The sequence below is a fragment of the Epargyreus clarus genome, unplaced genomic scaffold (assembly GCF_041222505.1).
Source record: "Epargyreus clarus isolate Ecla_fem2 unplaced genomic scaffold, WU_Ecla_fem_2.2 ptg000019l, whole genome shotgun sequence".
NCBI classification, from domain to species: domain Eukaryota; kingdom Metazoa; phylum Arthropoda; class Insecta; order Lepidoptera; family Hesperiidae; genus Epargyreus; species Epargyreus clarus.
The window spans coordinates 15552252-15568512 of NW_027332227.1; the positions used below are offsets into that span (position 1 = coordinate 15552252).

The 16261-nt window shown below is 35.9% G+C and overlaps 1 protein-coding gene across 1 annotated transcript; it reads right to left on the bottom strand.

Annotated features, from left to right (window-relative positions):
* Positions 1-9217: 9217 nt before the first annotated feature.
* On the bottom strand, positions 9218-15772 carry elB (zinc finger protein elbow B). The gene is made up of 2 exons (XM_073083399.1): positions 15530-15772; positions 9218-11203 (listed from the first exon to the last, which is right to left on the bottom strand). Exons 1-2 carry the CDS (start codon positions 15587-15589, stop codon positions 10013-10015), a joined length of 1251 nt encoding a protein of 416 aa, XP_072939500.1. The 5' UTR covers positions 15590-15772; the 3' UTR covers positions 9218-10012.
* Positions 15773-16261: the final 489 nt, after the last annotated feature.

The following is a 16261-nucleotide window of genomic DNA, read 5'->3' on the forward strand; positions in this document are numbered from 1 at the left end:
AAATCCTCATGTATTCCATTACATAACATAAAACATCTCAAACATAAAAATACATTACCGTTTACATCCCAACAGCAGCCGTGTCATTAAAATAAATTAAATAAATAAAATGCCATCCAATTTATAACACTAAGAGCGGTAATGAACCGGAGGGCGATCGGTAATTGAGATAAAAAATTTAAGATAAGCGAAAATTTCACACTCGGCTAAATAAACATGTTAATTTATAAACGGCGGGTAAGGTTATATTCACACTGGTACATATGTTGACCTGGTAAGTGAATATAAGTTGCAATGTTAAAAAAATACGTTCTGCTCTATATTAGAACATGCGTAAGATAAATTGAAAGGTCCGTAATTTGCCACTTAGGATTACTGTCTTTATTTAAACAGGTTATACTGAAGTATATTTTTATTTTTTTATTTATTAAAAAATTAAATTTTTGAACTTCTGTAGATACTAAATGAAGGTAGCAGTCATTATCAGTTAGATACGTAAACTATCTCTGGTTCGATTCCAAGCCTTGGGTCTAATAAGTGTAAATTAGGATTTCTTCTGTTTTGTCACGGGTTTTATTTACACAAGGCTTCTACTACTTTGGGAGCCCTTTTTATCAAATTACTAGTTATTGCCCGCGGCTTCGCCCGCGTTTTAAAGAAAAGAATATGACATACTAACATACTTAAAACTGAAAATTGATTCCTTCATTGGAATGAAAGTGGCGACATCTGGCGAAAATTGGTCGTACCAACTCTGGAACCTTGGTGGGCTCATGGACAACGACTTTGCTACAGATTATCACTTGATCAAATGCATAGTTTAGGATTGAACCCTTACTAATATCGATTAAAATAATCGACTTTTTGGTCCAAAAATCGATTCTCCGATTAATCGATCTTAGATCGCCATTCGCCTAGTTCCCGTGGGATTTCCGGGATAAAAACTATCCTATGTCCTTTCTCGGGTCTCAGACTATCTTTGTACAAAATTTCATTAAAATCGGTTTAGTGGTTTAGGCGTGAAGAAGAGACAACCAGACAGACAGACAGACAGAGTTACTTTCGGATTTATAATATTAGTAAGGATAAGGATTATAGAAACCCTTAAAAAATAATCTGCGTACAAAATCTGATAAACCAACCGAGCCTCACCCAAAACCACAAGTATAAACAAACCTTAATATTTTACATTTTTAAACCCAAAAGCGTTATTATGTAAACATTTCAGGAGCTGAAATCCATTAGATGAAGACGTGTCCCGCAGACGGACAGACTGACAAACAAACCGCGATTAGCTGTTGTGATGAGAAATACTCCGGCTGACGGGCGGACGCCTTTGAACCGGGTAATGGATGGCGAGCTGTTACTAGGGGTTTGTGACGTTGAGAATGTATATAATATAGAGGCGGAGTTGATATTGCCCTGGGCGGCATTTTAAGGACGGCAAAATATTAAAAATACTATTTTTATAATTACTTTTTAAAATAAACTGGCAATTAAAGCTGAGTAACATTAAGCGCGGACGAGAGTTGGATTGTGTTTTGGTCCTGGTTAGAGTATTTGTAATTATGCCCATGGTAATTATGATAAAGGAAATTATTTTAGTTTGTGGTTATACTATGGAAAGAATGTAATAAGCATTTATATTCAAGGATAGTAAAAGACAAGTAGCTGTTGTGATGAGAAATACACCGGCTGACGGCAGGCGGACGCCTTTGAACTGGGTAATGGATGGCGAGCTGTTACTAGGGGTTTGTGACGTTGAGAATGTAAAAGATAGAGGCGGAGTTTATAGTGCCCCGGGCGGCAATTATTGGGGCGGCAATATTTGAGGGAGATCTATATTTTTTGTAGTGTAGGTTTATTAAACTATGCGGCTACTTTTGAGGGGCGGCAATTTAAAATAATATATTGTTATCAATGCTAGAGACAATATCAGCATTAACTGATAGTCAGTAACATAAATCTTATCGGTGTTAGTTAAAATAAACTATCCTACAAAGGCGTTAAAATTCGGAGGTGCCAGAGGAATTTGAAGGCAATTGGCCACCAATTCCTACTCAATAAAATTCAAACAAAGAACACTAATCTGACCTTATCAGTATATTTGATCCAGGATTGAACGCGGATCTCTCTGCATATCAACCCAATATAGTGACCAACTTGCCCGGAGGTCGACAAAGTTAAACTTTATGGAATAGGAAGAAACATTGTAACATAACTTTCAAATAAGCTATTAAAGCGTAAGCACTGATTCTTGGTAGAAAGTTTACAAGTTTTATCATTGTATCTGCAAATGAAATGCTGTAGGTCTGATAACGAGCAGGAACTGGGGCTTATGTAAACTGCGAAACGCAATGTTTGTAAAGGTTTAAGCTAACGCAAATAGATTCTTATCTCCCAAGATAAACGTTGCGTACCCACAAATATTAACAAAACAATAACTCGAAAATTAAATACAAGAAACGAATTAATGGTGTATAACTGTATACGTATTTTAATAGCAATTTTCACATCTAGTGATCATCATAACGGTGAATGTAAACATCATGAGGAAAGCTAAACGCCTGAGAGTTTTATAAAAAGTTCTTAAAGGTATGTAAAGTTTACCAATCCTGTGAGAAGACAAGCGCCTAGCAATGGGACAGTATTGGATTGACGACGATTTGTTTCGACTAATCTCCGACGCATTTCTAAATATCAGTGGTACTTATATTTGAAAAATAATTAAGGCAATCTCTGAAGTATTTACCGACACTTTTAAACTTGGGTGAAACCGTGGGGCAGGCGTTAATAACAAACAAAAACCAGCGAATTCATTAAAAATATTATTTATTGCACCATAAAGAGTTAACTATTGTTGGAAGATTAATGCCTACATGTTAATATTTGCGGGTTATTTCAACAACAATAGTCCAATATAATTTGCCACAGTAATGAGTACTAGGAATTGCTGGCACATGGCCTGTTAATATGACTTATAGCGCCATTAATACGACAGTCTGACATATTAATAGTTTTATTTTTGAACAAGCAAAAAAATATTATGGAAATTGATAAAACATGTCGTGTCTCATAAAGGTCAGTACACACTCTCCATATGATAACTTTTTGTATTGAAGTAAATGGGCATGCAGTCCACCTGATGGTAGATTGTAAGTGCTAGCCATGGACATTAGCAACTAACAACATTGTATAACAGTGGTTTTACTTTAAGTCGATTATAAATGTGTTGCTACTCCTAAGACTAAGATTAGCCAGTGCCGCTTAGGTAGGTATATCAGCTTCTCAGACCCTTGCACCGAAACACAAGAACTGTTTCATGCGAAAATAGGTGTGACGGTGACACCTCCTCGGTAGTACTTTACTGGCTCTTCCACATGAAAGGTCATAGGTAATAAGCAAATGTGAAGTAGACAATTTGCCAATTAGATTCTAATAGGTACCTAAAATATTTTCTTAAATAAATAAATAAATAACGCTTCCTACATTCATAGTCACATGTAGGTTATTGTAACTGTCGTTTCGTATGACAGTTTGAGACAGTGAGATTTTATAACAACTCCCTAACGCATCAAAATCTAAAAAACCTGATCAAAGATAACTTGTAATGAAGGGATACCATTAAAACTTTATGATTACTCCCATTCATTAATTAGGACGTGATGTGACACGCTAGTTCATAACATAACTTATTACCCAATTAACTACGACGATAACAAATGGGGCGACGTAAAAAATGGCTTTAAAATTAACGTAAACGTTTTTTCGTGCCTGTACCGCGGTGGCGGCGCGTCAAAGGGGCGGCGCCTTTGATCTTCCCGACAGAGGCTAGCGGTTAGTGACGGGCCACGTTTGACAATGTCGATAATCGGCGTTTAATGATGATAGCGATAAGTTTTTATCGAGGTATGGTTAAGTTTGAATGTTTTATTTTTGGCCAATTATGGGTTCATTACTATCCTTTAGTGTCCCACTGCTGGGCAAGTCTGTTAGAAGGTAAGGGTTTGGTCCCTCGTTCACTAAGAACAGTAACGCCAAGTGCGGATTAATACACTTCAGGCATCTTAGTAAAGACTAAACGTACTTTACATATCTATAGACATTGAGCGTATTATATATATAATCCTGAATCTAAGATATAATTGTAAAATACCCTAAACGAACGCTTCTTTTCTACGCTTGAGTAGGTACAGTAACACAATACTCTTTGTTATGAACACCGTTTTTATAACTTAGAAGAACTACAAAGTCCACCTGGCTACTGCCGCCCATGGACATCTGTAATCAACCCCAGTTAAGATTATATTTCTACTCGAGGTCGTCCACAGATGCGCCGCTACCCTTGAGGACTAAGCTGGAATGCCTCGGAAAAGTAGATATGTGTTCCTTACCACACCCTTCAAACCAGAAAACAGCAGCGCTTAATGTTGTTGTTATTAAGCAATAATAGGTGCGGTTGTGGTGCTGCCAGAGTTAAACCACAGGGTGTCCTAGCACCTTCAAAAATACCCTTTTAATGGCACACGTACCTCTAATTGTTAATAAAAAAATGTAAAACAATAGCTGAATGACCAGAAACGCTTCCAATTCATATCTTAGATTCTTTGCAATGGTAGAGTTCGCTTTACCATACTCGTCGTAAAAATAATAATTTAAAATGTTGACATCTCTATCTTTATAGGATTTTTACGACTTACTAATGCTAAAAATCAATTAATTATATACACGAAATGACACATGTTTAATTCAACATAACGAAATAAAACTCTACCAAAATATGGTGTTAATGCATATGAGTTCAATATTAATTTTATAGCTATTTTATTGTTGTAAAGTAAAGGTATGTTTATAATGCAACATAATAGTAACTAAACATTTATTGATAAATATTATTTCTTCTTTTACACGAATCTACGTATTTTTGAAAATAAATATATTATTTTTAAAAACGAACCTAATTTAATTGTCTCCATGTGCGAAATTATCTCATTTTATTGTTGTTTATAAGGATCAAATTTTACATATTAATGACATATGAGAAACTAAAGAAAAATGCCCAATACATTTCATACTAGACATTTTTGAATTTTGACTTAATCATAGTCTGGCCAGGATTTTTAGCCAACTCATTCGCCATACATTTTTAATATATGAAATTTGATCCCTACTTAGGTAAAATAGTTTACATCAACGTCGTCGTCGGGCAAAGGTCGTCCCTAATTCGTATTATAGACCGTAAAGGCATCCTTAAGATGTTTTCCTTCACGGTTGAAACAGGTGATAAATATTTTTGACAGGTAACCGCTATCTTTACATACACATCCTTTAATTAGCAATATTGTATGTAAGTGCTTACAAATTGGTATTTATGTGATGAAATCTCACCTTTAACATGAAGCTATAAACAGTAAGATGAAATTTAAATGTTAGCAAATAAATACCGAATGCGCATACAAATTCGCAATTAAAAAACCATAAAACAAACAACCGGAAACCAACTTTATACTATTCATATTTCTCAACGGGACATGCAGATTACCATTAATATGTTAATTAACATTAAAAAACTTAAAATGTTAACGTTAACAAAATTAAAACGTTAAATTAACATTACCGGCATTATTGTGGTAATGGCGCTCGTAAATTATGTTGGATTAACTTTCGCTGCCGGAAAGAGTTAGTTTCGACATCTTGTTAATTCAGCTCTAGACGGCATCATTGCTTAGTCGGTTTTAGTTTTAATGAAACAAATTGATAAACTTTCTAACTGTATTGTTTCTAGCATGATTAGTCTAGTGGCTATCACTGCTTTCGAATGATGCTGAACCACTACCATGTTCAAGGTTCTAATCAGACACACACCTCTGATGTTTCATTTAGGCGCGTATTAGAAATTAGTTATCACTTACTTTAATCACAGAACAAAAAAATATTATTCTGTGTTTTAACGGCGAACGAAAACATCATGAGAGAAACAGCATACCTGAGTGATCTTTAAAAAAGTTCTCGAATGCATGTGAAGTCTACCAATTTGCACTTGCCTAAAACGGTGGATTATAGCCTAATTCTTGTCATTCTAAGAGGTGATCCAGCGAAAGAAGAGTAGACTTTTTAATCGAAGGTGCTCTGTACGTAGTAAGCCTTCATCACACAACTGTACGTTCATTGGTCAATTTCAAAAGATGAAACTATTAACATTAAGTCAACATTTATCTTGGCATCTGAGTCGATAATTTAGTTATTGCTATGTAGTTTATCTAGTACCCACCTTTAATGTGTATTAAATACCATTCCTACAATGTCGACGTAATTGCAATTTATGTAGTTATACGTACAATGTATCAAATTATGGTAGGTACTGGCTGTCTGTTTGCGTAATAAATTTCAAATTATGAGGGCAACGGTTTTATTTATGGTTTAAGTACAGGCAAACAGTTTGGTAGACATATAAGTGATTAAAATAAATTTCAGCATTATATAATCAGTTATGTCATCAATTGGATGGGTTGAACCCTTTGTGGTTCGACTACGGAAGCACCACTGCCACACCAATTCCTAATGACAGCTATGTTAAGTGCTGTTGTCTTCCGATTTAAGCCTATCTGAGGCGTTCCAACTAAGTCCACAGAAGACGCTTCAGTGGCCAACGTTACATATAAATCCAACCTGATCAGGGGTTGTTTATAGATATCCTTGAGCGGCAGTAGCGTCTTACCATCAGGTGGACTATTAGAAAAATACCCCGTTATCTCGCGTACCCTCACTTACGTACCTACTTGCATTTGTTATGCATGCACATTTTTTTTATTATTATATCATGTATTTTTACGTAAAAACGTTCGTGACTTCTTACGAGTAATATTTACACTTCCTATGTTGAGATCAACTGTAGCTTATGTAGGTAACTGGAAAGTAACTGCTATTTAAATGAACTTCCACTCCTCATAGGTAATTTATTTCGAAAACTAAACATTCAGACAAATAATGAATCATTTTAATTTAATATTGTCATTATCATTTTATTAATTCTTCTTTAGTATTGTAATATAAAAAGAATTATGAAAATTGGATTTTTTATTACGACCAACAAACAGTAATAAAATAATTTCATATTATTTATTATACATATTTAAGAAATTATCGTGAATAAATAACTGTACCTACGTAACATTAAATCCAAATTAATTACGAAAGTAACAAAACGAAATCTAATTAATAAAACAAATAGCCTGCCGAAGTAAGAAAAACGAGAACCTCATATTATTCAGCATGAAGAAAATAATAACGAAACAAGAATTGTGTTAATATATGATACTAAGCACTACCACAATAACCATTCCAATAATACAATTGTGCCTAAGAGAGATGATATTTGGTGAGACAATCCGAATAATTGCATTCCCCATAACTCAGAGTTAATGCACGATCATAACATTAATTTGAAAGATGATAGCGTTGCTGATATTAAGGCGTCAACGAATGCTACATCTACCGAACATCGGTCATAATATTTCAACGCTAGCAAATGCACCGCAACCCGTGATCTATGGCGACAGACGGACAGATAAATTGCTTATAATTTATTATAGTGGAAGCCGTACCTAATTATGGCTTTGCAAAGTTGACTCATGCAGACGAGAAAAATGATTTGTGGTTATTATCTGTACAAGACGGTCTATTATGAAAGCCCGATTTCGCTGGCGGCGATGAAATAATTACGGGCAAGACGCTGGCTACGATCTGTCATTTACACACGCAAACCTAAGTGCCTGCTATTGAAGTAAGGTTTACTGGATATAGATCAGACGTACAATTAGAGGTCTATTGAATTTTCTTTTCTTCGAGAAATCTTATCATCAATAGTAATTTGAAGGATAAATGGAGACACCATTTATCCTTCAAATTACTATTGATTCAATTCAGCACAATTCAAAATGACTCCCATTTACTAGCCTGATAAAACCAAAATATCATAACTTACGTTTTAATTATTGTGTGTCTATTTGTATTCATAGAAGCGAAAATCAAAATCAACCTAAATGATAAACATGTAATTTAAGACCAAAATTCATGACGAAAAGCAGAACTAGGACCGGCTAAAGGACCATTTGAAACATTTTCATTTATGAAATGCTCTGTGAAACATAAGACGCAATTGTCGAGAGAAAATAATATTTTATTCACCCCTTAATTAGAGAGCAGGACAAGACAAATTTTAATGATGATGTAGATACGTAAGAGAAACCGCATATAACTTAAAATGTAATTGTAATGGTAGACTTAGTCTGCATGATTCACAAAGATGACGTTATCTGTGTAAGGATAAAATTACGACTATGTTACATACTTGTAACAGTCATCATTAATTAAATCATCATTGGTCTAACGTTTAAATACTTTCAACTAGTTACTAGTGACTAGCTAGACGAAGTGGTTACCGTCCCGGTCTACCACGTAGACGTTCCCTGGTTCGATTCTCGGCCAGACTTAGAAAGATTATAGAATGATCAATATAGATATTTTACTGAATTTGGATGTGTACATCCATTTTTGTCTGTGAAAATGGCATCCACAACACAAAATTTTGAGCGTAGAAACCGTATTTTTCCTTGATTACTATTCTATTATTGATGCACTATATTGGTGTGTATTTGAACATAATAACATTGTTTTCCACTTTGCTTCTGATAATATAAACAGTTTTATCATAACCAAACACTAGTCTGTGTCATTCTATTGCGAATGGTCGACGCCGAATAATTTTATCGTAATACTCAAGTTTTACGATCAATAAAGTTTGGTGTTCTAAGACCACTTTGCTAAATAGAAAGCTATTTATTTTATGCCTCTCCTAATTTACTTTAATGCGAACGGAAACCAATAATCCTAGTTTCTTTGGGATTTATGACGATATTTGTCAATTTAATGTGTCTTCTATATGTAAGATACGATTTAATTTATAGAGACGCAAGCAAGCTTCGCTGTGGTCATTTCATTTATTATGCCTACAATTACAACCACGCTAACAGTGCAATCTGTTGTGACGTCATTAGTATTGTGGTGCATAATATTACAGCTTAATTTTACACCTATAAGATATCGTTATTAGGCGTTACCAAACTTTTATATTTTGTGTATACAAAATTGTTCTGTCATACACAGAGATTCTCTGTATTGTGTGTTCATATGTAAGGTAAGAGTGAACAAAAACAAGTTTGAAATTAAATATTTACGTATATTTTTTTCCATTTAATGTCCTTTATAACAACAAATCTTTATGTCAACAGTATCGATTGCAGATATTACAATGTCCTTTACAAGAATCTAGTACACGCAATTATCGTTTCTCGTCGTATTCATTTACAATTTATATTTATCTTCAATAGTTTATCTCAATGATTCTTTACAAAACACAGTGCCATTAAGCAAGCATTTAAATGTAAATTTTAAATTAAAGTGTGTTCGCAACTCGAGATGTTATTCGTTTAAAATGGGAAATCACTATACAAATAAAGGGAATATTAATGACGGTAACATTACGTTTAAATTATACTTATTCTTTAGCGCATACGATTTAAACATTAAACATTGAGATATGTGACATTTGCGTAGTGGCAAAAATACTAAAACGTGTCAATTAAAAAAAATACAAACACAGTTAACAATCCTCACTAATTATTTGCAACAACTTAAATTAAAAACTATTTAAGTTACATACTATAGATTTGGTACATAAAAATTTCGTTAGACTAACTACAAAATAATCCGCGCTCGCGGGACCAAGCGTAGAGGCGAGCTCGTGGAGTGCACTAAAACACTATGAATATTACAAGTTAGAGATCACAGCTGTCGTGCCCCGCAGGGCGTCACGTCCGTCGATGATATGAGCCGACTGGAACTACGAGAACACTAGCCTATATGTACACATTCCGTAGTCCCGATTGTCCTTTTGGCATGGGCGTTAGTGATCGGCGCCCCCCTTCTTATGTGCGTGGAGCGCCGACGGTCCTCAAGGGTGGAGAGGTCGCGGTCCGAACAGCGGGTACGAGGGGAAGTACGCCGCCAGCGACGGGTGCGGCGGCAGTGGGAACGGGAGCGGTGGCGAGGACACCAGGTGAGACGGCTTGCTGTATGGATGGAATCGTGGCGTCAGCGGTGATAGAGGCGGCGTCGGATACGTTCTTTGGAGCAGTGGATGAGTTGCACTCAACATGGACAGGCTCGGGCTAGATTCGCCGCTAGCCGTATGAGACCTCAAATGTTGTAAGAGTTCTTCGGACGTAGCGAATCTTTTGCCACAGTACGCTGAATCCCCTGCCATCCAGCTGCACACGAAAGGCAGTTGCGAAGCAGCAGCCAGCGCGGCTAACTGAGCATGAGCGTATGCTGCTGCAGCGGGATGACTAGTTGGTAATGGAAATGGTGTTTTAGCGTGATCGCACTGTGAGCAACCCGCCGGGCACACGGCAGACTTGAGCAAATGTGAGCTTAAAGAGCATCCGGTACAGTAAGGGTCTCTGCATATTCCTAGGTCACTTCCAGGCGCTTTCATTCTAGCGTACGCTAAGTAAGGATTCAAGCCATTTTTAAGCGCATGATGTTGCGCTGCCATCAAACTACTCGTCATCAGATCCATTGGTAGAGGGAATCCGGTGGGAGGTATTCCACCTAGGAACGCAGATGAAGTTACAGGTACACTTGGTTTGAAGCTAGAATGTTCTTTGGTGTCTACGCTGGACGGTAAAGAGCTTGGTGTGTAAGGTAACTTAGATGACGAACTAATAGAATCAGAACTTGATTTGGCTGGTGTAGGCGAATGTAGAGGGCTAGATCTTTCGTCCGATTTCTCGGAAGGAGTTTTGCGATGCGCTGGCGGGGAGGTTCTCTGGGATGAGGAACTCTGATTGCTGCCGCAGCGCGCTTGCACCGGTGTGGTAGACGCACTTCCCTTCGAAGAGGGTGTCTTCGAATGGGCGTTGACCGACGACGATCTGTCTTCGGGCGTTCTAGTCTTTTCTCTCGCTGTGAGGCACGATTCGTAAGGCTTGAAGCTGGGCTTGTTGTCCATGTGCGCGGGTTTCTCGTCGTACTTCTTGCTGGCCTTCTCCGCGGCAGAGATCAGCTTCGGGTTGGGGGTGTCGGCGCCGATCGCGCTGCAGGTCTGGGCCAGGAGCGCCAGGGGGCTCTTTTTTGCGTCGAGCTGCAACAAAGAGGTTTATATGAAACGGGTTACGAGTGACGGCACAAAGGCTGCGGGGGTGGCGGGGGAGGTTGTCCAATCACGCGGCCGACGCGCCATTATCCGCGCGTCTGGCAGCCGTCGGCCCCGCTTGACATTTCACTCGGCTCCCGCATGATGTAATCTCGCAGTGAAATGGGCAATTTGTGCCGCTGAATTTGCGGCGCGCCCCGCGCTGTCACGTCTATTATCACGGCGGCGTTAGTTTGAATGAGTATTCGGGGGATGATTTTGTTTTATGTTTATTATGCCATTGTTCAGTGTTTGCGTGCAAATGGCGGCTTAACGGGGCCGTTGAGTGCAAAGATTTATTTGAATGTGCTAAGATAAAGGGTAATTGAATTTTCTTAGTAAATAAGATTCTTATTAGAATGAAGGGTTACTATTAAATAGCAAAGGATCTTGAGTAGATTACAATAATATAATTAATTATTTTGGAATAAAAAGTTGACCTTTTTGGCAAGTAAATATTATATTTATTACCGGCGAAGTATGATGATAAAGCTTCTTATGTATATTTTTTTATTACGATCTAAAGTTATTACGCATTGTATTTGTCTGTACCAGTAGTATATTGAAGACAATAAAGTGAAGCAGCTCCTGAATGTAAATTGCCAAAGTCAATAAATTATGATTATATTTGTGCTTTGGTGACATTATTATAAAGTATGTGACGTTTTATATGAAACTATTAGACGAATTTATGTATTTACGAAGTAAAAGCACACTGGACATGTTCTTAACGATATTTAAAATGAAAGAGCATTAAAATTTAAAACACTTTTTTAATTTATAAATTCTAGTGCAATTGTTTTTGAAGATAAATCTTAAATTGTCACAGAATCATCTTAAATTTTTAGGACACCAATTATTGTACTCTTATGGGTAATTACAAACTCCTCTAGGTGACTTAAATTCATTATTTTATAGTATTCAAGTTGGAAACGAACATTCAATCCATGATCCTGATGGTAAATGATTACTTCTAACCCTTCTAAGCCTCAAATCACCATAAAACAGCGCTTAACACTGCTATTATAAGGCAGAAATTGTCGGGAATGATAAGCACCATAATCTAACTACAAAGGGTTAAATATTATTAAAAAAGCTTAAGTTTAGCATTATCTACATTAAGAAATTTGTCTTATTATTCATTATTTCTTTAATGTTTTAGAAATCTTATCGCAAGCATTTTATGTAAGTCACAGGATCAAAACCAGTGGCTAATAAAAAAATAGGTAAAGAAAAATAAACCTCGCTCGAATGAAGCGCCACATATTGCATTCTACTAATTTTATATCAAAAGTGTTACGCGCTATCTTTTGATTTAAAGGGTGAGGTATAGCATAGACATTAGATATAATTTTTAGATATAATTTAATCCTCAAATCCAATCTTATTTAGGGTTGATTATAGATTTGTGCTAGCGATCACTTACCATCAGGTTATATGCTACTCCTATTCAGCAATAAAATAGGAAAATCCGTGAATTCTTATTCGAATAATATTTCGCATACAATTTTTATGTTATCTTATTTTAAATTCATCGTCAGACATGGATTACTATCGAAGTGTATCGCAGGCAACCTGAATCAGTATTCTGCACTGCATCTGCACACTGATCTACTCTAAATACTATCTATTATTGATACTATTGGTATACTATTGATGTCTAGATGTTGGTATCTTTTAATGAAGATGAATTAAGTGCAAACTAAATTCGTAAAAGTTGACCAAATTCTGTTGTCGCTAAATTTCTTGTGGTATTCAAAACTTCCTATATTAGGGTGAAATCCCTATTGTTTTCCCCAGGCGACATTTCTAAGCACTAAAGTATTTTGATTATATTTGGATGTATTTTGCAAGATTTTCTGTTTATTATTCTTTTAACTGGGTTCTACATTGAAGACCTTAAAATTAGAACTGATATAAACCTGCGTCTTGTAGGTTTGTGATAATCTATAAAATATAGCAATGTCAGGCGCGATGGCAAGATAGACAGATGACCGCTAATGGCTAAACAAGCACACTTTCATGATTCAGAAGGCACGTTAGGTTCTCCCAATTGTCGACATTAGAATGAGTGTTAACCTAAACTTTGTGTGTGATTTGTAAACCCATTGAGGATTGCTAATTAACTTGTATTCCAGTTTTTTAATGTGTTATTCGTAGCCCGCTGGGGGTCGCAAAGTGTACACTAAGGATGCCGCGGGGGGTAAAGCAGCCAAGCTACGGCAAAAAGAAATGTGTGTAATTAAATAAAAATATTAAACATATTCGATGTAACAAAATAAGATACAAGTTGGAAACCATGAATAGTAGGAGGTCGCGGAAATGTTTATGTGCTACGGTGGTCCTACCATAATAAGATTTAGTATTGGGTCGCGTTGTATGCTTCAAGTCTCTCCCTATAAAAAGGGTTGTCATCAAGTGTCTGAACAGTTTTTTAATTATCTCGCTTTTCATAAGAATGGAAGAAAATTTAAAGCTCCTAAAAATTACCTACAAACTTCTTTACAGCATAGTGAGATAATGAGGTGCAAGGTAAAAAGACACAAGACAAATTATTCAATTTGAATTTTATTAAAAAATCTATTATCTTCTAAATTACCTATTACTTTCATGACTGCAATTTTAATAATTCAGTTTAAGTAGGTAATTATTTTTAAATTATTACCTAAATAAAGTCTTAATCTGTTCGTCGGGCGTTAAATTTCAATTAAATTAAATTTCACCTTATATTTATAACGAATTGCTTTATATTATAAATTTAAATCACGTTTTACGTTGTTAACTATTGTACTCTTAACTTTATTACATAAACATTATTCAAATATTAATGTTAATTATGTATTGTAATAGCAGTATTTTCTACTTTCATATATTTGTGCGTCATAACTTCCTTGTCCATTAGTGTCATTACACAACGCAATAAAACTATTATTAAATAAGTTTTACATTTTAAAAATGTAAATGAGATGTCAGTGAATTATTAAAATAACAGCAATAAATATATAATGTAAATTTACATTATAATTTCAGCAATTTGGCGGCGAGACTTGGCTAATTTAATTTATCATTATGTCAAAAGTTATAAATATTTCATAGTGGAGGCGTTTGTTTCACCGTGACCAAGTAACGATAAGCTGGTTTGAGCGAGAAAATGTAAACAAAATTACAGAAATGACAGATCTTATTCAACTGTTAATTCCAAAGGACGCATATAATTAACAATTAATGTTTCTAATTTTTGTCTACAAAAGATCGAAGATAATTTCTAGAATACAGAAATTGTCAAGTGTCTAACTGGCAAGCAATACATCCAATAGATTGATTATTAATAGATTTTCATAGCTACAAGGATGAGTCATAGGAGAAATCTGTTTACATCTCTTGTTTTATTAAGTTGTCTACGCTTCTTACGACTTACTAGAAACGATTGCTTATATACCCAATAGTGTAATAGTTTCACGAAAATACATATAAAACTCATCGCCCGTCGTAAATCCGATTGCGGTCTAACGCGAAGTTGGATAATCTCGTTGCCATCAATCATTCCAAATTGAATGTCTTCCTTGAAAAAATATTACGTGTTTTATCTTTCCATTTATCATTTGTGTAATTTATTCACTTTAATATTAATTCCTTCGCTTACATTCCATTAGTTTGTTTCGTCAATATTCCTTTTAAGTTTTATTTATTTGTGCCTGAATTTTTTATAGCTTTTATTACAAACTTTTGATTAACTTTTAATGTTAAAAACCTTTCAATTTACATAAACTAGGTATATTTTGACATACGAAAATAGGCGGTAGATTTTTTTGGAACTTAATGGCACAATTAATTTAAAACGTTTAAATCAAATGTTATGTAGATTGGGTGCTATTAAAATTGTAATATGTAGTTCGCATTGATATTATAATTTTATGATAACGCCTCACATATACGTATTAAAATAAAATAATGTTTTAAGTTTACAATTTATATCATCGAAACAAGGCTATAAAATTATAATTCATAAATCTTTTTGCGAGGACGTCCAATTAAGAAACAAAATCAACTATTTACAGACATTAAAACAATTTTACAAACATTATTCTGCAAACAAAGTAAGTTGGCAAAAGTAAATATCATACAAATTTGTTAAAATGTGTTATGCAAAATATGTTGTATAGTAAAGGGAAAACCGTTTAAATATTCAGCGCTCCAATTTCCCGAAAGAGTGAACTTGAACGCTTTTACCCGCGGGCGCTGTAAGGTGTTTTACATACAAACTTGCGAACTTACCGTGGTCGGCAGGGGCGACAGGTAATCCGGTCGCAGGTACTGGTTGCTGGACGTGAGCATATTGCTCCACAAAACGTTGTCTCTCTCCAGTTTAGATGTCGGTCACACACAATCACTTCACGATCCAATCTCCGTGTCAGCACATCATCACTCACTGCGCGAAACGTGTGTAACGCACGGCGGTCGGCGATCAACTGAGCCTCCGTGACGCGTCGCGCCCCCCTCTCTGACACGTTGTCACTCGTCGCCGCGCCATTTTTGCATTCTGTGTACTTTGCGGGAGCTTTGCCGTCTTATCCCCACCGCTTTTGACACCCTGTGTTTCGTCTCGCTCGCGCGATTACTAGAGCGCTTTCCGCGGCGTTTTGATGAAAGGTTTTATAAAATATGCAGTCGGAGTCAAAGGCGATGCGACGACAGAGATGCATAGCTGGGGAAATTGAATGGCCACGGAGCGAGTAAGCGACGGCTCGGTAATAATTTAGTTTTAACGTCATCTTTCTGCGCCTGACTGAAGGTTGCCCTCTATTCGCGTTGACGTTAGCTTTTCTAAGCTGGAACTTTCTCAGTTTTAATTGGTTTGAGCGATCGCCATTGGGATTGTAAAGTCGCTTAAAACTTGGGATAGAGATTAAGCGGTTTCTATTGAATTGAAGGGCATTTTAATAATTTCTTGTGCAATTTACCTGAAAGCTTATTCATTTCATTCACTGCTTGTGAAATATAGGTAAA

What these genes read in the sequence shown, in the direction of transcription:
- elB (XM_073083399.1), bottom strand. Translation starts at nt 15,589, where the DNA reads ATGCTCACGTCCAGCAACCAGTACCTGCGACCGGATTACCTGTCGCCC. An exon ending in TGTCGCCCCTGCCGACCACG is followed by an intron (nt 11,204 to 15,529) that starts GTAAGTTCGCAA and finishes TCTTTGTTGCAG; the next exon opens with CTCGACGCAAAAAAGAGCCC.